Source organism: Sciurus carolinensis, chromosome 6, assembly GCF_902686445.1.
Source record: "Sciurus carolinensis chromosome 6, mSciCar1.2, whole genome shotgun sequence".
Taxonomy (NCBI): Eukaryota; Metazoa; Chordata; class Mammalia; order Rodentia; family Sciuridae; genus Sciurus; species Sciurus carolinensis.
In genome coordinates this window covers 4,289,569-4,315,615 of record NC_062218.1, presented here as the reverse complement: position 1 = coordinate 4,315,615, position 26,047 = coordinate 4,289,569, and the positions used below count along the sequence as shown (strand labels likewise).

Below are 26,047 nucleotides of genomic sequence, written 5' to 3'. Positions count from 1 at the left end.
ATTTTAAAACAGTGGGTAGCTCAGGGCATAAATTCAATACACTATTTCAATCTGTTAATTAAGTCCTATGCTTATCTGATGGAATTTCTTCCTGTCACTGGACTTCACAAGTGCTCTCTGCCTAGAATTCTCTTCTTCACTCTCTACTTATATACTTCTTGTACATCTATACATCTCAAATTCAAAAGTCAAATAGACTGAGAAAACTTCCCTGACTCCTTCTGCCAGGTGCAGTGGTGCACACTGAAAATCCCAGTTCCTAAGGAGTTACAAGTTCAAAGCCAGCCTCAGCAACTCGTCAAGGCCTTAAGCAACTTAGCAAGATTGTCTCAAAATTAAAAAAAAAAAAAAAAAAAAAAAAAAATTTTTTTTAAAGGGATGGAGATGCTCCTGGGTTCAATCCCTGGTACAAAAATAAACAACAACAACAAAAAATTTTCCTGACTCCTCGGACTATGAAATTCACCTTCCAAAGTATAAATCACTCATTTAACAGATGGTTAATGACTGCTAACAATCTGGGGTAAGAACAGACTGTAAATGACACAAATTATGTCCTTTCAGATTATACATTCTAGTGGGGGAGAGGGATGGCAAACAAAAAGATGTATGAGATAATAATTAAATGACATGAAGGCAAACAGAAGAGAATAAGGGATACAGAATGACTAAGGAAGAATGTGAACTGTGAGTGAGCCCTAGTAGAGCTGAGAGAAACCAAGAGAAATCTGTGAGAACAAAAGCCTGGTGAGAATGAATTTGCTATGGCTGAGGAAGAACAAGCAAGCCATTACAGCCGTGGGCTGAGCCCACGTCCCTCTCCTCTGAAGCACCCATCACTGCAAAAACCAGAGTGTTCATGTGATGTTACTTGGTCTTTGATTACCAGTTGACAGTCACACCTGCGTCTGATTTTGGTCATTGCAGAACTCCTAAGTCTTTGCAAGCACCTCGTCAAGGTTTGCTGAGCAAAATGAAAGAAAGAGTAAATGCAGAAATAAAGGGGGAAGAACTTAAGCAGAGTTTCTGATATACTACTAAGTCCCACTTGTGTATCTTTTCCCTATTTAAAAACACTGCTGCCATGATGCAAGGAAGAAGGATTCCCAAGTAATTCCTGAGTAGGAACTAAAGAATCAGTAGTAAAGGGAAAAGGTGATCTTAAAACAACCCTCAGCCTCATGCCTTTTCCTCTCTCTCCAACACACTTCCTTCATGAGCTTAGAAATCCATCTTCCATGTGCTACCCCTTCCAGCTCCTGGCACAGCAGTGTGGGCTGCTGTATATGGTCCTAAAGCAGCAACAAAGGAATAAAATACATATATAGTAATGAGAAAAACTCTAGTTATACACAAGTGAAAGTGTTATGTGCTGACATAAGTAAGTTTTTCTCTGTTCTGAAAACCAGGTGCAGTTAGGAACAGCTAAAGCTACTTATACCCTTTAATATATGCACAAAACAACATCATCTTAAAACATGTGATAGTCAGCTGAAAAACAAAGATCTGTGCATAAGGTAAAAGAGCAACAGGATTTTTCTCATACAAAAATGTCACCATCTAAACATACCTTCCTTAAGCAGACTGTAGCAGAACAAGCGAGCTCTTTCCAGGTCTCCCAGTTGCCGGCAGATGCCCACATACACCCTGCACAGGGCATGGATGTAACTGTGGTCCCTAGATGTCTTCTGAAGTTTTAGCTCCGAGAGAATGGAGTGAAGCAAGCAGTCTGCCAAATGCTAAAATGGAAAAAATAAATGAAAAGGTAATGTATATTTTGTATTTCTACTTAGCTCACCTAAAATAGCAAAAATAAAACTGGAAAAATAAAAGTTGCACGATATTAGCAGCTAGTCACAGTTAATAAAACTTCCCTAACACAGAAAGCCCAAGTATGGTCCAGGGCTAAGAAATCCCCTTGCTTGTCTCTTCCTATGGTAGGTAACACTACAGATACCAGAGAGCAGCATGAACATCTCTGGATATCTAGTTTCACTCCCACAACTCAAATCATAACTTCCCAGTGCTTGCTCAAACAGTCTGTGCACGTGCACACTAAACCAGTCAAACTCTATCCCCCTCCTTGTGTTCTAAACTCTGATATACTCTGTGTGTTTAGATCTAAAAGTACTAGGTGACATTTTTCTTGCTCAGAAAGAGCAGCATGAAATGACAACTGGAAATACTTATACACTTGAAAATAAATACCCTTTCAAAGATACTTATAGTGCTCTTTATGCTCTCCGAAAGTAAGCCATCAAATCCAAATCAACAAAATATTTATGCCACAAGGGCTCTGAGGATGTGCACATAACCACTGAAGTATGAACCACTGAGTCCTGAAAGTCACCTAAGTCACCTACAGGAGGCATCACTGGATACTTAGAAAACATACAAGTATCAAAGTCCTAATAAGCTACATGTATAAATCTGCACAATCCCTTTCCTCCACTTTTCAAACAAAGCATTTGCTCCTGTCTGATTTGTGACATCCATTACTGAAGAGTCTTTCTATAAAACTCTCAAGCACTTAAAAGTGTATATACTGGTGTTCAAGGAAAAAAAGGGTCTATTATATGACAATCTGAAGTGCTGAAGGAAATCACTTTAAGCCTTTAAACATGACAAGATCAAGAGGAAATATGCAATCTTAGTTCTGACAGATTGTTCTTCTCTAAAATTTTAAGTTGTTTAATTAATATAAATTATCAAATCTCCAGTGTCTTATTTCAAATTTATAAAATGTTTGCTAGAAATAAAAATTTGTCCTAACGATTACATGGATAACACTCAACCTGTGAAATAAAATTTGTGCTCAGGGTTATCTATACTCTGTGACAGAAGACAACTGCTGTGAGGAACAGCACTTAGAGAAAAGCATCCACATACCTTTTTGGCTGTGCTAAACTCATAAACGACCTCCTTCTCCTGGTCTCTCATTACCGGCTTTTTGGAGATGTTGCCCACGTACACATGACTACGAATGACAGGTAACAGGTCAAAAGAAGACTCAGCGACTTTCTTGAGAGCGTGAGCTATGGCCGTGCCATGCAAGTCCACGGCTTCTTCAGGGCTGACAGAGAACCGTGACACTGAACTGCCAGCTGGGACCGAACCCTCCTCTGCCATGACAACTTCAGCCTGAGGGAGGCTTCCTGGGAGGCTCTGGTGGACTTCTTCTGTAGGGGCTCCCCTGGAGTCTGGTTCTGGGGACTCACTGTCCAGGCGCAATCTCTTAGCACTCTGCAGGGTGGAAGCTGACAGCGCTCTTTTCCCACCTGACTCCTGCTGCGCCCCCATCTCTCTCGACCTACCTTGGCCAGCACCACTGGCAGAGCTGCCCCCTGTTTTGATGAAAGCAGTTGATTTTGAAGTGATGGCTTTGAAGCCAATGAGAGCACTGACAGGCCCTGCTGAGGCCTTACAGTCTGCAGAGGAACCTCGGGAGAGCTGGATGTTCCCCTTGAGGATGTTGAGGGTCCGTGCCCTGGCAGATAACTCTGGGTACATGGTATCAAGGATTTTGACAGAATTCTCCTGTGGCCCTCCTCCAGCAGTGTGGCCAGGAGCACCGGGTGGGAGTCTGCCGGGCACAGGAAGTGCATGCTTTGGTGTGGCTGCACAGAACTGCAAAGGAGAGGACACTATTCTGCCACTGGTCACTGCAGCAGATGGAGATGGAGAGGGCCCTGGAGAGGTCCGCTGGGGGTCTTCTGGCCAGGGGGACAACATAGGAGGCACTGGAGTTTCACATGAAGGAGAAATCTGGCCAGCAGGAGAGGCAGGTGGGGAGGGACTAGAACTTGATACCAGAGGAGAAAGTGGCTGTGAGGTCCTTGGAGGGGTAGCTATCAGAGGAGCAAGCAGAGGAGGCAGAGGGGGGCCCACCTCTTGCCTTATCTTGCTCAGCGTGTCGGGAGAACAGTCGGTGGGAGTAGAGGTATCTGCATTTGCCAGAATGGGCTGAGTTTGACTTCTTTGAGTTTTTGTGTTACCTCTTTCACCTGAAGGCAACTGAGGAACCTCACTCTGATGAGTTTCACCTTTTCCTGATGCTAAAGTCTTTACTGGTTTGTTTGATTGATCTTTGTTTGACATCTTTGACCGATTCTTATTTTTGCCAGATGGCTCCAGTTTTGAGTTAAAATATGTGTGATCAGATGCAACATTCTGAGTCTCAAATGATTGATCGTATATTTGAGAACTGATCCATATGCTGGGCTTAACAGGTCTGTTCCGCAAGCGACTTTTATCAAAGTTGGTACTCTGACCACTGTTTGAAACATCCTCTTGAACACCTGAAAGATTACTGCCACAAGGAGGCCCCTGAAAGGGAGGGTCCGTGTGACTGGTCTCTGGGGACTTTTCCACAGAAGTCACTGAAACAAAACCAGCTTCTAGCCCTCCCTGATCCTGAGAAACAGCTACGTCCCCAGGGACGTCACACAGTATAACCTGGTCCACATCTGGGGAGACAGACACACCACTGATGATTGTCCAGTTGTCCCCCTTTTCAATGACAAGATTCTGATCCTTATTTATAAGTACGTTGATAACTTCTGAGGTCACTGTGGATATCTGACACTGAAACGTCGCCTCTGCCTCCCCACCAGAACTGTGCTCCACCCTTGGCTGCTCTGTGGAGTCAGGGCACAGGGCCAATGGCCCCCCACTCTCTGGCAGGCCCTGCTCTCTGCTGTCAGGGGTCTTGGCTGCATCCTCGTGTGTGTCCCCAGGATGAGATCCATCACTCACAGGAGAGCCACTTCTATTGTCCCCAGTGGTGGTAAGTGGGGGCAGTTCAGGGGTATGGGCTGTGGAACTACTTGTTGGCTGACGTGGGGCTTTTTCTTTCAATTCTTCAGTTGTCAGACTGTTAGGTATATCTACAAGAATTAAATTACCAGTATCCTTACCACTGCAGTCCTCAGAGTTTGTCTGCAGTTCTTGCCCAATCTTGGTAAGAACCTCAGATAGTGTTTCCAAAGAACACTGAGAAAGTTGGCTTGGATCTTTTAAAGAACAGTTATCTTCTTCAGATTCAACCCACTCTTCGGGGGTCTCAAGTGTTTCTTCTTCACAGTGTTGCTCCCTACATTTTTCTCCAGAGTTTCCACTTTGCTTTAACTCTTTGTTCATTTCTTTGTTTAGGGTTTCTTTACTAGAACATTCTGAAACAGAGTTCCCTGAACTAAAATCCTTTAACTGACAACTTTCAAGAAACATTACAACTTCTGATGTAGAAAGTCTGTCTATGTCAGTGAAAGTACTTATGTTAAAATCTTGCAGAGCTGAGGTCAGATAAGCCATCTCTAGGGAAGGTCCAGTTGCACCAGCCCCTGGACCTCCCAAATCTTCCCCCGAGTCGCTGGTAGCACACTGCTGTTCGCTTCCCAGCATGGACTCAGCCTCATGCTCACCCTCACTGCAGCTGAAGGCCTCACTCCCCTCTACCTCGGTCTCCTCTTCCCCTCCCCCCCGGATGCCTGTGTAGCAGTATGAGGTGCCAGGAAGACTGCTTGGGGAGAGAGCTGGTGCCTCCTCATCTTTTCTGCAAGACACTGAAGAAAACGCAGCATCTGTGGTGACAATGCATTCTGGAAAGGGGCCACTAGGCATTCCAGATGCCAGCTGTGAAAGCTCGGGCACATCCTGCGGTGAGTTAGAAGGGCTTGCAGCAGTCAGGGCCTCAGTGACAGGTCTTGCTGTGACTCCACCGGGCACTTCAACAGGACAACTTCCCAACACCCTTGCTTCAGCCGGAAGCAGCTGACTGCCCTCCCCCACACAGGGGTCTGAATCTGTGGTGTGAGGAGAGGTCCTGGGCTCCCTCACCTCTCCCTGCACTGAAGCTTTCCTTACAAGGTCTTGACTTTGGATGAAGATGTTTTCAGGCGAGAAAGACAACTTACTATTTGTGGTACAATCAAAATTTTCTGCTGGTAAAGATCCACTTGGAGAACTAAAATCTAGTTTTCTACAAGAGGCAGAAACCTCTGGTGAAGTGCTTTTCACGGCAGCCACTTCCTGGAAGTCTGATGTCACCTCATCCTCTTTTCCACATTTCGCTGCAGAAGAACCATCATCAGCTTCGTTACCACAGTTTTCTGCTGCTGAAGTGGGCTCATTCCCAGGAAGTCTCACGTGTTCCAAGTGAGCACTTTCAATCTTTTCAGGTCTTATCTGCTTTGTGATAACTGACACTTGATTAGACAGCAATGAAGCAGTGGCCTTGAATTCTACTGGACAGTCATCTTCTCTGGGAGATTCAAGCATGGCTGCTGAACCTCTATTCTGTAGTGCTGGCACTGACTTTTCTAGCTGCTGATTAGTCTTCTGTTCATGTTCTGAGGAAGCTCTCAGACTCTCTTCACCACCTCTCCTTAGCAAATCACTATGGTGCCAGGAAGTGCTTTTAACAAGACTAGAGCCACTCCTGACCAAGCCAGCCCGAGGATCCACTAGTGAGGTCAACTCTGACTTACGTAGTGTGAACTCAACTGTTGGTTCTTGAGTTTTACACTGCCCCTCTTTTGTGACCTTCCTAAACACCGACTGAGAAAGTGAGTAGACTTCAGGCCTTCCTTTTACAATGCTTGCATGTTCTCTCTCCCAGCAATTCTGCTCTTCAAAATGAGATGCTCCCAATTCAGGGCTCGAAGCACCCAAGCTGTTCTTCTTCAGGTTGCTTTCTAGTATAGAACACTCTGCTGGCTCAGACTGCACAAGTAAGGTGTTCAGAGTTTTTGTTGGTACCTTTTGTTCTGAATGATGTAGTTCAGTTGGGATTCCTTGAGTTGGAATATCTGCGTCATTAACATACTTTAGCCGTGAAGACTGGGAATGACTGCAGACAGACCCTGGGACCGAGGTAGAAGAGGAACAGAACCTGGCTTTAGCATCAAGTCCTGCCAAACTCATTACATCCCTTGGATTGTCCTCTTGTGGTTCAAGTGATTCTCCCACAGTGGACCCTTGCACATCTTCTCTTTCCTTCACCACTTCTCTAGATATTCTCTGAAAATGGCCAGAACTTGCTACACAGTCTGATTCAGAAGTCATTTCATCAGGAAGTGTCCACCTAGTGAATTCTGATTTGGGTGATCCTATCACTTTGGATGAAAAGGTTTTTCCTTCACATCTAGTGAGTTCACTTAATGGCCTCTTGCCAATGGGAGAATAACACAAGTCTGACTTCCCAGTGGCTGCCTCCTTCTCTTGTGCTAAGCTGCCCGACAACTTCTCAACCCAGAGACCCCTGGAGGGCTTATGAGATGTCTTCTCCATTTGCACAGACTGAACCATCTCCCTGATCTCCACCTGTCGTTTTGCCTCATTTAAAATGTCTCTTTTTCTATTGCTCGTAAATTCAGATGACGCTGTCCAGTGCTCTTCCCGAGCTAAAGAGGATGTGGTTGTTGAAGGTTCTCTCAGTGTTGCTGTTAAAGTCTCAAATTCAACCGTTGTCACTTTATTTACTCCCAATTTATTTAAAGCCTGGATAGCTTCATGTGATTTGGTTTTCTCCCCCCAGGTACTACTCCCTTTACTTTTTCTGGATAAGCCAAAATAATCCTGTGATTCAGTTGTATCATCTTCTGAAAGAGAGTCAGTAGAATTTTGTAGTTGGGCTGAGTCATTATCACTGGAATCTGTATACTCTCCAAAGTAGGTTTCCTTAAAATAATATGAATAATACCAGTTAAACTCTCATTCAACAGACTAAACATGATTATCAATACCAATTAAATGTTCTTTAAAAAAAAAAAAAAGCACATATTTCCTGAAGAATTCTTAAAGTCAGCTTGGGAAGAGCTGTCTAGGCTCTGAATCTCTGAGAGTGGGCAGACTCTTGTTTCTGAGGACAAGGAGAAGGACAAGGACAAGGACACTCTCCACTGTCTCCTTAAAAAAGCCTGGCCTTTCCCAGAAACTCCCACCTCACTTTCACAGCTCTCCCAGAACAAACACCCTCCCAAGCCCCACTTCACAGGGTCCAGGGTTCTGTGTATTCTTTTAACATTCTTATTTTCAAACTCAGATGGGCTCATCTCTGGTAAAAAAGACGCCTGGACATTGCCGTGTGGGGCCGCCGGCGCTGCAGTGCTCCAGCTCCTTCCCTGCCAGCTGTCAGACCCACTCCCGCGACCCTGCCTGTATGCCAAGCCTCACCACGGCTCCTGCTGCTCCCCACATGGCTGTTCTCCCCTTCCTGTTCTCCAGCCAGTCAGAAACTGCCTTTGCTCCAGAAAGCCTCCACCATCCCATCTAGACCCTCCACCTGTGTTAACCACTTCTACCCTAGGACATCCAACACCTGACCTCCGTATCAATAAGGGAAGATGGATCAAAGGCACCACCGCTGACACGAACTTGCTACTACTGCGAAAGTCCTCCCCTGTTTTGAACTCAGACCATCCAGTCTCCTGGCTTTCCACTACACAGCAGTACAGTTTCACTCTCCCCTCTGCTTCCCCTCCTCCCTCTGTGGCGTGCCAATGAAATATTCCCTAGGATTCCGACTGGGTCTCCACCTCTTCCCTTCCACACCCTCTTCTCCACACCCATCAGGGGCCAGGTGGCTTCTACTACACTCAGATGCCCACAGGTCCTAAATGTCTAGCTCATTCTTTAAAAACTGGTGTGGGGTCCTTTTCCAGAAGTCCTTGTGTCCCCCACCCCACCAGGCTGGAAAAGCTCTGTCCTCTCAGGCAGAGTGTGGTCCAAGAGCTGTGGAGCTCAGTCCAGCAGGGCAAGTGCCTGCTTCTTTATTGTTCCCACCTCCACCTGACAAACCAGGTACCACATCCTGATGCTGCTCTATGCTGCCAAGGCCTGGCTAGTATCTGGAATATAACAGACATGCCAGATTTTTCCTACAGGAAGCAACACATTTATGTGCTCCTTAAGCAAGAAGGCATGAAATTGTGCTTCAACAGTGACTTCCTAGGAAACGTACAAAGAAGCTATCACAAAGCATTCTGCAAACACACAAAAAGGTGATGAACTTCACTGAAAGTGGGGAACTGCACAGGCCTGTGGGCATGGATGCTACACTGGGGTTTTCCAACCATTGCAAACTCCATGCTGTCATGGTCATGCTTTATTCATCCCAAATCTACTAGGCCCAGGCATGAGTGATGAAAATACACAAGACACAACCATCCAACAGGAAACTTATAATTTGGTTGTGGTTAGAGATAAGAATGTGACCATAATACACACTAAAAACAGTCATAGTATAGCTATGCTAATCCAAAGGGAACTGGCATACCTTAACTTCTCCTTGTCACTTCTTATTAAAATATGCTAAAATGAAGTCTTCCCTAAGTCATTTTGCCATATTAAGACAGACAACACACCCAAGAAGAATAGAGACCAAACTCACAGGTGCGAGTGAAGAAGGTAAGGAGCCCGGTTGATGTGATGACATCAGAGGGGGTGAAGGTACTGGAGACAGAAGAGGAGGAGGGAGTTTGAAGAAGTCAATTGCAGCCTGAAGATCTTCATCGAAAAACTGACCATGGTCAGACAAGTCAGTCCTGTCACCATCATCAGCAATCTGCACCGAGACCTTGGCACTCCCACCCTCACTGGAAACGTGGTCAACAATGTGGCTTGTGCTGCCGGGTCTCTCTCTGTCCACACTTTCACATGAAGCAAAGTCACCCTCCATCTCCAGGGACAGTTTTGTGAGGCATGTCTGCACATCTGAGGCCCTGAGAGGACCACCTTGTGCTGGAGGTAGTGTGCCATCTTCCCCAGATGCTCCAGACCTGGTATCTTCTTTGGCAGGTTTTCCTGTGGGGTGAAGGTGGGGTATTTAATATCAAATATTTAAAATGTCAAGGAAATTAAAAGGAAAAAACATTATCATCCTAATAGTTCAAAAATGCTTGCAATGGTAACTCCAAGTAAGTAGAAATACTTTTTAGTAGGGAACCAATTTATAAATATTATCCTACGAAAAGTGAGAGAGGAAAATGGATGGATGAACAGATGAGACGAACCCACCCAGCTCAGCAGGACCATGGCAGGGTAATGGCCATACTAACCTACTAAGGCTTTATGAAGATTTCCAAATATACCAGTGGAATTTGGCAGAGCAACAATTCTGTGCATACAGGATGGGACAGACACTAGCTTCTGTTCGAAAAGTGATCTGAAGTCAAGCCATATCAAGCCTACCCATGCCGAAAATGAGACATAACTAGTTCACATGAATGGTTTGTGTAATGCATCAGAAAAGTTTCTGTAAAAAGCCAGTTATTTTTGGGGTACATATTGTGAACTTCGGTTGTACTGATTACTAGCAAAGACACATGGGTCCCAGGAAATCATTACAAATCACTGTAATATCTGAAAGATGTAAAAGTGTTTTACAGAAGATTCAGAGCTCCTTGGAGAAGTGGCTGATTATAGGGCTAGGAAGAGAAAATAAAGTTGAGATCAAAACATCTCTGATGCCAGAAAGCACAGCATTTTAAATAGGATGGAGTATATCTGAAGCACACAGGAATCACTCTGGACGAGTTCCAATGACCAAAGCTGGAACAATTTAAGCAATAATTAAGGATGGTAATGAATTATAATGCATAGAATAAAATAATTACCTACAACCATACAGAGATATAGATTAAAAAACAAGTAAATGGAGAAGGAACAGCTCTTCATTTCAAAAGAATTATAAGTAATAAATGCAGAAGGAATGAGAGAAATAAAAATTTGAGCAAACACCAAAGTAGTAATTGTAGCAGGCAAGATCCATTACTTAGGGAAATTATGTGGATAACAGTTTGATAATCCGTGTCCACATCACCTATCTCCAGCACAATGCCCTGAGCAGATGGAAACGTCACCACTGTGGTGTCCACACCACAAATACACACCATCAGTTCACCATGAGAGAACATCAGACACACCAAAAGCATAGGCTTTCTACAAAATCACGCTGTCCAAAAGTGCCAATGGAAAAATTGAGGAATGGTCAAGATGTAGAGGATTAAAGGAAGATGACTGCTAGAGGCAACGTGGGGGTGTGGGCTGGATCCTGGAAGGGAAAGAGAAATAACTGAGGAAACTAGTGAAACTCACATGAGGTCTACATTAACAGGACTGTCAAATGTTTCAGTTTTGATAACTGGCAATGAAAAATGATAAAATTGGGAAAATGTATGAGGTGTCTAAGTTAATTCTTCACACTATTTTTGTAACTGTTCCATATGAAAAGAAAACTTTTTTAAAAAAAAGATATTCTATGGTATATTAGGATTCCAAAGATGCTGTGCTTTCCATTCTCCCGTGGAGAAGTTAAATAAACAATAGACTTAGCCCTAAAATGGTGATTTTAAATGAAAGCATCAGATTAAGTGAAGAACAGTCTTTCAAAAAACAGTTTTAGCAGCATTTAAAACCAAGCACTTCATGTATAACTACTGACTGGCATAGAAGGCTGAAAAAAATATCCAGACTGCTTCTGCATGAACAGATAAATTCTAAACTGTAGAAACTAATTTAGGAATTGCAGGAACCATTTGATTATTATCAATGTTACTATCTAGCAAGAGAACTGAGGGAAAAATTTATTTAGAAAAACCCCATCGAATATGTTTGTTGACACCTGACAAGTTCTGAATCTAGCACAACCAAGAACCAGCATTTGACCATGACTGTTCTTCTGAGGGAACTCTGCTTTCAGAAACCTGTAGGAAAATTAGGTACACATGCTTTTACTGATTTAGATCTTTAATGATCTATGAATTTATAGCAGCTTATCTTAGGAAGTGAGTAAAATGACAAGGAGTTAAATAAGAAGCACTTGAATCTTATCTACGTCTGCTATCTCTCTTCCTTCCACTAGGCATGCCTAGTATCAGATTCCCAGATCTGAAATCCTGAGAACATGTGTGTACACAGCAGAATGTCTCCACATCATCTTACTGAAAATCAAGGAGTTCAGCCAGCAGAACTGATGAAGTATACAAAACACAAGTTAAACTGCTAGTGAACCAATCAAACACATGGAATGATTTTAAAAAGCTGTGCATCCTCCACTCTTCCACATATACCTGCCAGATATATCACTGTTTTTTGTCCTTCCAGTTTGACTGTTCTCTGATGAAAGCTGCTATGAAAATATCAAAAGCTAAATGCACTGGCTAAGATTAGAAGGCACACTGAAGGCAAAGAAGTTTTGTACAATAAGAACTGACCCCTAGACTTTGGTTCACTCCTCTACTGTTAGATCCAGGAGACACTAAAAACCACAGGCTGCGATGCCCATAATGAGTTTTCTACTTTCACATACGAAAGGTACTTCCATAGCTTCTCTCTCACCTGGGACACGTCTGCTGCCTTCACTGGGTAGTCGGTGTGCTGTATTTACACAGAGCCAGAGTTCCTTAAGGAGCAGTTTCACTTTTCCTGTAAAGAGTAAAGCCATTAAAACCATGTTATTTAGTTCAAACATATCTGTGTGAAATCAGGATTTATTAGGGACTCAGAAGACTACATATCCAAACACCTTCCTCAAACTCAACCACTGTGCACAGCTCAGTTAATTATCGATGGAAAGGTCTACAATGCTTTAGGTAGAAATTAAGTAGCACAGATTTCTTTATTTTTGGTGAAGGTTTGGGGGGGGGGTGACACCCAAAAGTCCCTATCTACTTAGCTTAAGGCTTCATAACCTTTATCTACACGTTGGACAGATGAGTTCTGTCCACATACAGTCTCTAGAGAGTGCTAAGAGATGGAGAAAGGAGGCCGAGTTAATCAGTGTGAAATGAGGGAACAGGGCTGTGTTCCACCAGAACAGCAGAGAAGCATCCCTCAGTTAGATGAGACTATCGGCAAGGTCAACAGCTGACCATGCTGTAACTCACCTGGGGGAATGCATGGATCTAGAAAATCCAACGATGAACTTGAGGGGAAGTGGGCTGGAGGCCAAATGTGTGGATGTGAATATGTGGACAGGGAGAAGCACATGCTTTCATAAAGACAGTGACACCTTTGGAATTTTTATATATTTTCTTAGGGTCTAGACTCTAAAAATGGTTAAGAAATGCTGATTCAAGTTGAAAGGCCAAGGAAGTAACCAAGACAGTGCTAATGAAATTCGCAGGAATATTACACTAGGGTTTTAAAGTTTTTTAAAATGGTTATGTACAAGATTCCAAAAATACCTTCTAAAACAAAAAGTATTTATGAAAATATAAATATGAATAGCTTGTGGTAAAACGTGCATAAAAAAACAACCTACATTAGTAAAAATTCCATGAAAACTAGCTTTAACTATTAGTTAATTTCAGTCTACCTCAAAGTTTTATTATAATTTCCTTAAGCTTAAGTTTCTAAATTAACCTTAAACATTTACTGAAATTAGTAAAATCTTTAATCCAGTTCAACAGGATATGAGATGACCAACCCTTTAAACCAAAGTATCTCCAGGAAATCAACCACAGATTTTTAAATAAGATTAGTTTTATTTAAGAGCAAATTGTGTCATTCCAAAATGAAGCCCCCAGAAAGGCAACCAGGACAAATCTGGAAGACACAGCCAAAAGCAACCTTCTGATTACCACTGTGTGAGGTACATTCACTTCTGAGTTCTAAAATTCTGTGATTGAATAGCTTATCTACATTGTGATTTAACCTACCCAAAAGCCTGCTTCCAAATATTGTAATCCCCTTTGCTTAAATGACCTGACCAGGATCCCTGCTTATTACGTATACCCAAAGCAGCAAACAAGGAACCTTAAAAAAAAAGAAAAAAAGTTACTTTTCCATTCCTATGGAGGCTAATAAACAGAGCTATGCCTATTCTAATTGAGCACGCATTACTTCTCATTGACCATAAAAAGCTATCCATTCCCAACAAACAGTCTTCAGTGAGGCTTCATTACTTAATTGTGAAGATAAAATCTCATTAAATTGAACATACACTTGTCTTTAACTCTTTAAAATGCTTCCATTACCAAAATCTAAGGTTTATAGGAGTGTTTCTGGCCTTTGCCATTCCACTGCTTTGTCAGTTTTTGTGTCTATACCACACTTCTTTAACATGATAGATAGTAATTACATCGTCATGGTATGATCCTTGCTCAGTTATTTCCTTTTAAAAAATTTTATTATTCTGAACATCTACTCTGGACAAAAGAACACCTGTTCTTTTCCATAGAATGCCATAATGGGATTTCTAGTGAGACTAGTTATAAATATGTTGAAGGAAGAATCTCGCATATTCATGCTTTTTGAGTTTGCTCATCCAAAACATAACTGATTCAGTGTCCATGCCTCTTCAGAAGTCTGCAGTCTTCTCCCAGAGGCACCGCACACTGCTTTGTCCTCTCCCAGGCATCTGGCGGTCCAGTCGTCACTTAAGAAAGGGCTTTATATTCCCCTTGGTGCACTGTGAATGTCCACTGTACAAGTCACAACCTGATCAAGTAGTAACAACTACTTTTCCCACTGAGACCTCTGGGTATTCCACATGGTCATATCATCTGAAATAATGGCAATTTTGACTCTTGCTTAGGAGTATTTGCAGCATTTACTCTGTTTATTTTTCTATGCTGATTAGGGCCTCCAGTACATAAAGAATGGAAGTAACAAAAGCATCCCTGCCTTGTTTCTGACTCTAAGAACTATGCTTTCAATTCTTCGCCTTTGTCAAGTTTGAACTTTTTTTCCTATTATATCACCAATTTTTCTCTTAATTAGAAATGAGTACTGAATTGAGATGAACATAATATCCTTTGAACCAGCTGTCATATTCCTGAAATAAATCCTTAGATCATAATTTGTATTCTAAGTAACTCATGAATTTGATGCCTTAAATTTTTATTTAGTATTTTTACAGTTATGTTATCAAGTAACAGAGTTCTGAGTCTTGAGGGTGCTCGTTCTTATCATCTGGTTTTGCTATAGGGAGATGCTAGCTTAAGAAAATAGGAGGGAAACATTCCATATTTTCTAAGTTCTAAAACAATAAATTAATAATAAAGACTTTTTTCACTCAAGGCTTTGGAGAACTCACCTATAAACCATCTGCAGCTATTATGGACTAGAACTGAAATTAATTCTTAAAACTTTTTTCTGGATTATTTTCTGTTCAAGTCTATAACTATTCTGAATCAATTTGAAAGCACATTTTCCTAGAAAGTAGTCCAATTCATCTGTTTTTCACATTTGGATATGAAAGTGGGAATGAAGAACTAAATTGTACTTTCACAGCTTCCCAAGTCCTGGTGCAGTGGGTTTTCCTCTTGTTCACACTTGCCACAGCTACTGGTTTCTCCAGCATCGTAATGATTGGCCATCCCTTTCAGTGGTTCCAAGTCAACTGCTGCACTTTATTTCATTAACTTACAGAAATGGGGAGGTATTAATATCTCATATTAAATTGTAGATAGTCTGCTGTGTATTTGCCAACTTTTATAAATGTTTGAGAAGTATTTTAAAGAACTTGGTGTGGCCTGCAGCATATGTAATTATGGTTCCGATTTCATCTCCTGACTGCCCTCACCCTCAATTTCTTTCTTTCTTTCTTTTTTTTTTTTTTGAAGAGTAGAATTTTTTTTATTTTTTATTGTAAACAAATGGGGTACAACTTGTTTCTCTGTTTGTACATGAAGTAGAGGCGTACCATTTGTGTAATCATACATTTACACAGGGTAATGGTATTTGATTCTTAACCTCAATTTCTAAGAAATACACTAAAGTTGCTCATGATGAAGAAAAATGTGGCTATTCCTCCTAGAAGTCCCAAGAGTTCTTTTTCCCATATGATTTCATGCTTTTAGGTACAGGATAGTGTCCACTTAACGACTTGTGTTAACCAACTTAAATATTCCCTTTTAATCCATGTGAATCTGTTCTTAAACTTGAAATATTTTCTTATGTTACTCCTTTCCTGTTAGCACTTTTGGAAGACCATTTACCTATCCCAACTTTTTTTTTTTTTTTTTTCATTTGATTCTAGGTATATACCAAGAACATGTCAGAGGTGGAGTTTATATTAAAAAATCACATTTTACACTTGGGAGACCCTATCACTATGAACATATATGGGTATTTTCTGCACAGTGAATTTCTCCTTTATTACTTCTTGATCTCCTTCTCTCCTTATGGTTCTGTTCTCCCCCTGAAAACTTCTGAGAGGTGAATACTGAGACAACTAGCTTTACCCTTCAATTCCTTGTATTTTCTTTAACACCGTTTGTACTCCATCTTTAGAGACACCTTGGACTTAATCTTTGGGTTCACTAAATCAATCATCTATTATAGTCCATTCAACATTAGCCTATTTAGCAGATTTATTTCTGAATTCACATTTTAAATTTCCAAGATCCACAGTGGCAGCTTGTGGATATGCTCTTAGACTTTCTCTAAGAACACTAATTCAGGTTTTAACCCTTACTTCTCATTCACGATTTAGTATTACTTCCTTAGTCTTCCTGAACCGGGCACCTTTCTTTCTTGTCCCTCCCTACATCTGTCAAGGTTTTAGAAGAAGGTGTGGGCAGAACATCTTTGGGAGTGTATTCCTTCATGCATGTTTGTAGTCCTGCTCCTCTGGCAGTAAGTGTGGTTTTGTTCATGACCCTGCCTTGGGAGGCAAGGGTGAGTGGATGCAAACGTGCAGGTTACACGGCGAGCACTAACATCTTACTTCCCAGGAACAGGAGTGACGAACACTCAGAGCAGCCACAACTACTCAGTGTTCTGATATCACCGCCCTCTGGACCTCTCATGGCACAGCTACCATTTCAGAAATCTGCACTTGGGGCACAGTCTATGGGCAAAGCCAGACATAGATTTTGAAATGAGAAGGCTGGCCCACCTTCACTCTTTAATTAATTACTTGCAAATGCTAAAGACCTGTTCCTACCTCCACCTGTCCTCCAGTGATCTGGGGAAAGCCCAGGCTTCTGCAGTGAAATTTGCTTTTTGCAGGCTGTGATTTTCTCTGCAACTGTTACCATCTGCTTTCCATTTTCCTCATTAATTTACCCTACTGATGGTAAACTTCTCAACTATCCAGGAAAACTATTTTTCACTTGGGTTATTTTTACTGGATTTGAAAGGAAGGAAAGGCAAAGTACCACTCAAGAATCCTTTATGTAAAGTGAAGCCAATTCAACATTCTTTAGTGTTCAATTTGCTAATGTCTTCTAGCAGTCAAACATTCAGTATTAATACAGAAAAGTGCATAAGGACTGGGAAAAAACACCCACACAAAAATAAGGTAGAAAGTAAGGATAGAGAACTGTAAGGAGTGGGTAAAAGGGGCTTGACTGAACAGGAAGGCCTAAACAGACCTGGGAGTCCAGAAGGGAACACAATCAGATTCAACCACTGACTGTCGGCTGGGAAAGCAGAATGCAATGCCTTCGGTCTTTGAGTGCTCTCGGCAACACCCATCGCTCCATCTCAGGAGAGCAAGGGCACAGGAACTGCGTGTATGTGATACTGGTGCCCAGGCAACTGAAGGTGTGAAGAGTTAATGGACTTAAACCAAGGAAAACGTGAGCTTGTTCTCCAAGTTAAAGAAGGGGACAAGGGTAAAGGTGACATCTCAAGAGACATTGCTTAGCTGCACACTAAAATTTAAAGGTTTTTAATTATTTCCATTTGGAAGTTTTAATAAAAAACCCATATTAGCATGATGAAAATGCCAACATGTGCCTAACAAACATGATTTCAACTCCACAAAAACTTACAAAAGCGGAAATTCAAATTCATAACCTCTACTTTTAAAAGGGAGAAAAAAGGGAAGTAAATGCCAAGGGTCAAATAATAAACAGAAGTATTAAGGTGAAAACTCCCAAATTCTCACTTTCAAGTTTTTACACCTTCTCTTCTACACACAAGGCACTCAGTAAAAATGTGCAGGGACACATCTGGATTTCCCCTGCAACAATTCCACGGCTGCCACTATTTTACTTTTCCTCCTTAAACTCTTGTGCCCTTAGAAAACACACTACAAGGTTTTGACACTATGGTTTTCCTGCCTGACTTTAACAATGTTTATATACTTGGCACCTAGATATTTAATATATTAATCTGATGAGCTGCAATCTGTGAGAACCTCATTATTCACACCTGTAAACTATAATCTAGTGAATACCTAATTATTGATAACTATAGAAACTACACATATTAAACATTTTCCTTTCCCAAACAACATTCTTTATTGTATCTCTCAATCACTATATTATATTTTAAGATAATAAATTGGTTAGAAATCTATATTGATCTAAAGCCCACCCCATATATATGGCTTCTTCTAACACAGAACATATATTTAGCCTGGACACTTTTACAACTGTATGTTAGAGTAACATGGAATCTTCCAAACCACTAAAATTAATACACAAAATTAAAGTAAAAATTGCAGTATACTCACTTTTATCTATACTTCCATATGAATCACTTGAAATTTGTGTTCCAATATGTCTCAATTCTAAAAAAATGTGGGGAAAAATAATTTAAAAATATTGCATATCACTACAGAAATTTGAAGTAGACATTAACTGAATACTCACCCTTCTCATTTTTCTGTTTAGAAAATTCATCAAGTCTTTCCTGTGAAAACAAAACACTAACAGTGTTTATGCTGGATGAGAGGTGCAAGACTGGTAGTCCAACCCTAACAGGCAAGTGTGCTGCAGTCACTAGGTGGACTCTGCCTGGCTGTTACGTCTGTCAAAACAGACACACCATAGAAGTCCTGAAACCAGGAACTTCCAGTTTGAATGCACTGTTTAATACAGTACCTGTGTCTTCTTAAATTCCTTTTCAAGTATTTTCTTTTCATTTCTTAGTTGTTTGAAGTCTTGAGTTTGCTTGACAGCAGCCTCTGCATTTTAAAATTACAAAACAGAAACAAAAATAATTTACTAACTGTACTACTAAAGTTAATGAATTACCCAAAATCTGATCTATTGTAAGCTTTTCTCATTTCTTAAAGTTTTCGAGTACTTTGTCAGGGCTAACTGCAGGACTTTTCCTTTTTCCAGCTATTTATAAAATTATAAAATTGATGCAGGGTTTAAGAATATTTTCCAAGCCCTTCTAGGAAGGGCCACAATCTACTGTATTAGGAAGATGCCATGGTATCCCTGCAGTCTATTCATTTCAATAATTAAAATCTTAGAGATTTTAAAACTGTGATCTTATCTCAGAATTAATACCATTTTATCTGGTGCAGGAAAAAAGGGGAAGCTTTCTTGATATTTGCAGAGATAGTAATTCTTTTCTGGAATTCCCTTTCTTTCCCCACATTACTTTATTGCTGCTTTATAGTTGTACATAATGATGAGACTTATTGTTACATATTCATATATGCACATAATAATATAATTTGGCTAATATCACTTACTAGAACTCCCTTTAACAGGTTAACTAATCCTAACTCCAAATACCTTTGTTAGTGATCTACGCTTTAGGAATTTTTATAGTTCTCTAGATCTTTAGCAAATCCTTCATTCCAGATTTTGGTTCTGAAATACCAAATACTCCACACACTATTAAAAATCTAAACAGTACTAATTTTACATGGATGTGCTCACACATAATTGCTAAGAAAAGCAAAATCCCTAAAACAACAAGGTAACAATACTCCAACAAGCTTGAGTATTTTTTCCCTCAATAATCTTCATTATGTCATACCATTTACTAAGGGGAAAGTGTTTTTCGACATGAAAAAGGTGAATTTTGCCTCACAACTATATATGGAGTCTTAAAGGTCTTTCAGGTCTCTCAAAATATTTCCTTAGACACTTATCCTACACACTACCAAGAGAAGAAGACTTAGAAACACAGCAGTGTCCTTACTGTCAACTGTCAACATTTGTACACCAATCAAATCTGAGTAACGTGTTATCAAAACATTTATAGAGTAAGTCTAAAACATTTGGCTCAATCTAGATAAAGTCATGACTGGGACTACTAAATTTAAACCATCACTTCACACACTAAATGAAACAAAAAGGCACCATCACTGAAGCAGGGCACTGTCACTGCAATGGCAGGAAATCCCCAGCGGATCAGATGGCTGCTGAAGCTCACACTGGAACTGAAGGAAGACCACATGCAGGGACAGAGGCAGCAGAAGCTGCTCCTGTTTCTCTCTAGTGTGCAAGAGGTCCACACCCCAGCCACCCAATGCAGTGGGGAAAAGAAAGAAAGAAAAAAATAAAAAAAAAAAGACCTTGAGTTTCATTCCTGATTTTCGAAGTTGTCAGCTGAAACATGAGGACCTAAGAGATTACACTCTGCGTTTTTTTTGTGAACTAGAAGCACCTAGCAACAGTGGAGTGTGCAGAGTACATGATGTAAACTGGACAATCCCTAATGAGTTTTAACAGAAATCTTTCCAGGTGTGCCATAAACACATCAGTTTCTTGATATTAAAAGCAGTATGTGTTGTAGTATCACTAGGGAAAAATAAGGAAGTCCAAGATTCAACTTTCAAAATTCAATTGTTTCATTAATTGTTATTTTTATAATAAAAGTGCAGGGTGCTATTATTTTGAGTATAATAAACATTCAGGGATTGGCACATTCTATCTCCACATTCTGATACGATTACTGGAAGAAAGAACAGGCCCCTGCTTCATTCATCCTGGGATGACCCAGAGAGGTATCAACCAAGTTCACAACAACTCAACCATTTGATCAAGTTCTTCAACCTGTTACCAAGGATCTGAAATAGCTGCCAAGTGGTACAATAGTGCCACTTACCTTCCAGCTTCTTCACCTTAGCTTCGAGTTTCTTCTTCCTAATAATAAAATATCGTAAGTTAGAAAGTGAAAAACAGTATGACAGAAAATAAACTGCACAGCTTATGACATTTTTTAAATTACTGAGATTTGTATAACAGATTATTTCAGTCACAACTAGTATTAAGTTATCAACAAGTGAAATTACCATCAATTGTTCTGATAATAGAACCTACGAAAGAACAATATGCCATTAATGTGCAATATTTATAAAATGGATTTTTTTTAAAAAAAATCTATCTTTTCCACATGAAACACAAGCTGGGGACCTACTTGGGTTCTGCCACATGCACATCTGGGACTGCCCCTAGAGGGAGTGACCAAATCTAGAGCTGATGGTCTTATTCAGATGGTCTCCAAGAGTCAGTCTAGCACTAATCAATTTTACTTTTGGGGAGCATGTGTGGTGATTGTGTGTACACAGCAACCTTACAGGAGGCAGAGGCTGGAGACTCTCCCCAATTCTAAGATGGATTCTTAAGAGCCAAGAAGGAAGGTAACTCCCTGAGAAAGAATCTCAAGTCACTGATGAATCACATCCACATAAACCACTGTCTCTACAGTTCACATGACTACTTCGTGTAGTACCGAATGTCAAAATAATCAAGGGATATTTTTAACAGCACTTTTCATTAATGGTAATAAAGATGCCCATTCCATTTGATACCTGTTGAAGTTTCAGAACAAAAAAAGAAATCAATAGCTATGTTTATATACACAGAGATACACAAGCATTTGTATAGAATAAAAAACCTTTATGTACTTCTTTTTGTAGTCCTTTAACATTGGACCTTCTAAACCTCCTCGTAACTGCGCAAAGTAGATAAAACTCCCATTTTACAGAGGTAGAAATCAAGGCTGGGAAATTAACTACTTCAAGATCACACAGCTAATTATGGCCAACAAATCCAAAGGCAGAAAAAGGAGAAATACTACTGATTTATGGAGTATCTACTTTCAAACACAAAAACCCCGTTTCTGCAGTAATCTTAAAACTACTCACTGTGCATCACTTTTCAAGCATTCCTCTTTTACACGAGCATATTCCTGGTGAGTGTCCTGATACAACTTTAGAGAACTCTAAAAAAGAAACAAAAATATTGTCCAAATAAAAGAAACTGACCATAGGTCTTTACTTGTTTTGACCTGGACAAGCCAAATTGTCATCCTTTCACAGCATGAAATTAACCAAAAGAACAGATATATTCAGCAGGAAATCAAAGTACAATTCATTGAATATTTTAATGAGTGTAACCAGATTCTTAATACAAGTAATATAATTGATAGTATAATCCAATAAAAGTTACAAAACATAAAATCATAAACTTATTTTAAGACAATTCCAAACCTTTATAATTGGTTTAAATATCACACAGCTAATATTTTTGTCTCAACCAATAAAATTCAATAAATCATGAAGAAATTTAGAGTTCAGTAAATATTAGTTATTAGTACTACTGTAGAAAAATACAAAATAAATCACTCAACTTAATGACAACTGGGAAAAATGTATGAACTCTAGTAAATACACCCTGATGGCCCTATGGACTGGGAAAGACACTGTAATTGAGGGTCATATTGCAGTGTGACATTTATATATATGTCTCTCATCTCAATAGCTCTAGAGGCTTTTTACAAATGAGTCCGATTTATTTTTTCAAAGTCACAGTGAATGAGTTTTATCATTGAGGTATGACTCCAAGGTTCATATTTCCTCTCAGATATAGATTATATAATCACCAATAGACATCACTGAACACTGCAATTGCTTCTGTTTAACTTTTTCTGCATAATTAAACAGTAAAGAATTTTTACATAAAATAGTAAATAAATATGTATCATTCAAGTACCTAAGATCTCATATAGTTACATGTCTGCAGTGAAATAGCACAATGTAAGAAAGACCAGGGAGGCACAAATACTCTCATACAAGAGCCAGACAATGGGCTGGGAAGGGAGAATCACTCCAGGGTAGTGACAATCTGTCTCATGCAAGCCATAGAACTTAGCAGATTTCCAATGATTTTTATCTGTAGTAGCCATGAGCCCTCTTTTAAGGTTAGCCAAAATTTATATAGTGGTATTAAAAAAAAAATGTCTCCCAGGAACTTCCATTTTGAAAAGGAAAATAAACTCCACAAAAGGATAAACTTAACAACTTTTTTTTTTTTAATCTAAAATAGGTGTCTTCTTCCAAGACGTCATCATAGCATAAACAGAATCAGATTCTTTCAAAGAGGAAGTAGCCTCTAACCTGAACACTTACCTATGAGAGCAGGTAATATATTAGTGAAATACTCTCATTTTATGCACTGCTCACAGACAATGAGAAACCACAAAGAACCAAACATAATCACAAGAAAGAACAGAGATCTTAAATCTTGACCAAACCAAGCCAGCCAGGCAATACTGGTAGAAGGATATACAGATAGTGCTTAATACATTAACTAGTTCATGCATCATGAGATGGAGTTCTCTATAAGACATCTTTACTCATACCCTGAGTCCCACCCTGGGCTGGTCAGCACTGCTGGAAGAAACCAAATTCTCTCCTACCCTCTCAGTCACAAACAATGATTCCACTATATTTAAGTGTGAATTTTTGTACATTTTTCACACTTAGGGAGAAAATATGAATTTTATGTGCAGGACACATAAAAAAATAAAAAATTCTCAGTTCTAAGTTTTCTCTATTGATGCTCTCAAAAAGCAAAAGGAACTAACATAGTATGGTAGAGCTAGTAATCACTGCAAAGCCATTAGTCGACTAGCTCAAGGTTCTCTAAGACAATGATACTTAAAATTTATTTCCTCTGTTAACACATTAAAAGTCTCCTTTTACCAATTATAGTGAGAGAATTAATTTACTGACAATAAGCCTTTGTAGGAAATGACTTTAGGTACCTTCTTCTCTTCTAGCTCTGCTTTTAAAGATCCCAATTCTTCCTGACACTTCTGCAGAGGAGAAATTTTCTGAAGCATCTGCTCCACTTGGTGATGTAGAGTACTATTTTCTCTAAAAATGGACAATGCAATAACAGCATTACGTGAGAGAATCTGCAGTGAATACTAAGTACCTACACTGATGATCTGAAATTTCAAATTGGAACCAAAACAAAAAAGGAGAATAATCTCTTTTTAAATACATTTCTTCTATTTACTTCTACTTACACTGGTAAGATATTCATGTTGCTTTTTATTTCTTAGTCTATTTTTGATAAAAATATATCAAAAAACAACTTGAGAAACAAGTAAAAAGAGACCTCCCCGGAAGTCTCTCTCTGCTGGAGAATGTGCTCAAGAACTGTCTGCAAACGTGGCACTTCCAATCTTAAACACATTCCTATTTATTCAAATTAAGTGATAGGCAATTTTGTAATTTGGTTTGAAATCACATTTTGCCTTTTTCTAAAGGATAACTGTAAACAAAACATGAAATACTGCTAAAGTTTTAAGTAGGTCTATTTAAACTAAAATAATACTAGTTAAACAACCATGTTAAACAGAGCAATTCATGTAGACAAAAGTAATTTGAGAACAATAAACTTAATGTCAGTTGCAATGTAGTCAGCAACAGTTATTAAAAAGATGAAACACTGGGCTGCAACTTAAGACCTAAGTAAATTCATTTGAATGATTTGATAGGAAAACCAAATCTTTTGTTATGAGCAATAAAGCAACATATACTACATTAAGGATCAGTCCTAGGTATGTTTTGTTAGATTTTGTTTAAAATCTGGCCTACGAATTCCAAAATGAACAATCAAACAAGTGGTATCATCAACTATGAAAACAGGTTGGCTTACCTTCTTGCAAACTGCAGCTGTAAAACTTATTAAAGAAAATTCTGAGAATTTTATCTTCTGATACTTTTACAATTATCTTTAATAATCTGTATTTAATGTGTATACAAGCAAGATCATAAACCCTGGAAAATGATATTTAAGTTTCTATAACATAGTAATGTCTTTTTGCTGAGTTATTCCTATTTACCAAAATATCTATTTCTCTAAATAAAAACGATCCTGTGAAGACATGATTGATGAGAGTTAAATGACAGGAATAGAGGTCAAGCATTATACTAGTAAATAGAATATATCTTGAATTCTCAAGAGTTATGTACTTAACAAAAATCACATATAACTACACTTAATGAGTAAATAGAAAAGAAAAACAAGGAGAACATAAAATTCACAAAAGATAGAGACCATATCTACAAAGGCCTTCACTCTTACAATTCAGACAAATTGATAACCCCATTTCCATTTTATTGGTAAATACTCTAAGACAGCCAAGAGCAATTCTTTGAAGTTTCACCTCCTAGCATCCTGTATTTACTCACAGCGCAGCAAAGCACATTTGTTCTTAAAAGCACAACTGCAGCTTCTGCTGTCACCACCAAGTTTCTGAAGCCTGACATACACTTTATTCTTTCTAAATTACAGCACTCTTTGATAAAGTTCAAAAAAATAAGTCATGAAAATAATGTATTTCCTGCCCTTTGGAAACAGGCAATTATAAACAACAAAATGGTCAGAATTAAACAAAAAAGTAAAGCACTAATATAATGCTGATTTTAACAAAGTACACTTATTGAAAAAATAACTTTCTAATTTTGAAAAAAAAGAGGAAATCTGTTACTATTTTAGTAGCAAAAAGAAGCAAATTATATAAGAAAGTCATAATAAACATGTGACATTGGGTCTTCAAGTTGTAGAGCAAACTACTGCATTTTTAAGGTATAACAAAAACATATTTGGGGCAAATGCCGCATGTGTTTTTAAAAAATTCAGTATGGAAGAATGGGAGGCTCAGAAATGGTTTCGTTTGTTTGTTATTTCCACAATCCCACAATGCTGGGGACTCGAACCCGGGCCTCCAGCATGCAAGTCAGGCACTCCACGTGATGTGCTATATCGCCAGCTCCGCCTTGAAGAATGATAAAATTATGGCATTTGCAGGCAAATGGATGAAAGTGGAGAATATCATGCTAAGTGAGATAAGCCAATCTCAAAAAACTAAAGGACGAATGATCTCGCTGATAAGCGGATGAGGACATATAATGGGGGGTGGGAGGGGTTAGCGTTAGGGTTTGGTTTAGGGTTAGGGATAAAGAGGGTGGTAAGAATGGAGGAAGGAAGGACTGTATAGAGGAAAAAGGGTGGGAGGGGTGGGGGAAGGGAAAAAAATAACAGAATGAATCAAACAACATTACCCTATGTAAATTTAAGATTACACAAATGGTATGCCTTGACTCCAC

The 26,047-nt window shown here is 39.5% G+C and overlaps 1 protein-coding gene across 4 annotated transcripts in view; it reads right to left on the bottom strand.

The window, feature by feature from the left end:
* Positions 1-26,047, bottom strand: part of Ice1 (interactor of little elongation complex ELL subunit 1) — a 56,603-nt gene that overhangs the window by 16,706 nt on the left and 13,850 nt on the right. For 2 of the 4 annotated variants that reach the window (XR_007109086.1, XM_047555491.1), the window contains exons 4-14: positions 24,594-24,612; positions 23,692-23,803; positions 21,791-21,867; positions 20,749-20,786; positions 18,780-18,862; positions 18,549-18,588; positions 18,410-18,466; positions 12,337-12,423; positions 9,389-9,801; positions 2,890-7,677; positions 1,571-1,739 (exon numbers count right to left, since the gene is read on the bottom strand). Coding sequence is in view for 2 of the 4 variants with exons in the window: in XM_047555491.1 (XP_047411447.1) it covers positions 1,571-1,739; positions 2,890-7,677; positions 9,389-9,801; positions 12,337-12,423; positions 18,410-18,466; positions 18,549-18,588; positions 18,780-18,862; positions 20,749-20,786; positions 21,791-21,867; positions 23,692-23,803; positions 24,594-24,612 (5,883 nt within the window). In the remaining 2 variants the exon portion in view is untranslated. Of the gene's footprint in view, positions 1-1,570; positions 1,740-2,889; positions 7,678-9,388; positions 9,802-12,336; positions 12,424-13,658; positions 13,756-18,409; positions 18,467-18,548; positions 18,589-18,779; positions 18,863-20,748; positions 20,787-21,790; positions 21,868-23,691; positions 23,804-24,593; positions 24,613-26,047 lie in introns of those variants that run through there. The other 2 variants (XR_007109087.1, XM_047555492.1) reach the window with 2 other exon arrangements.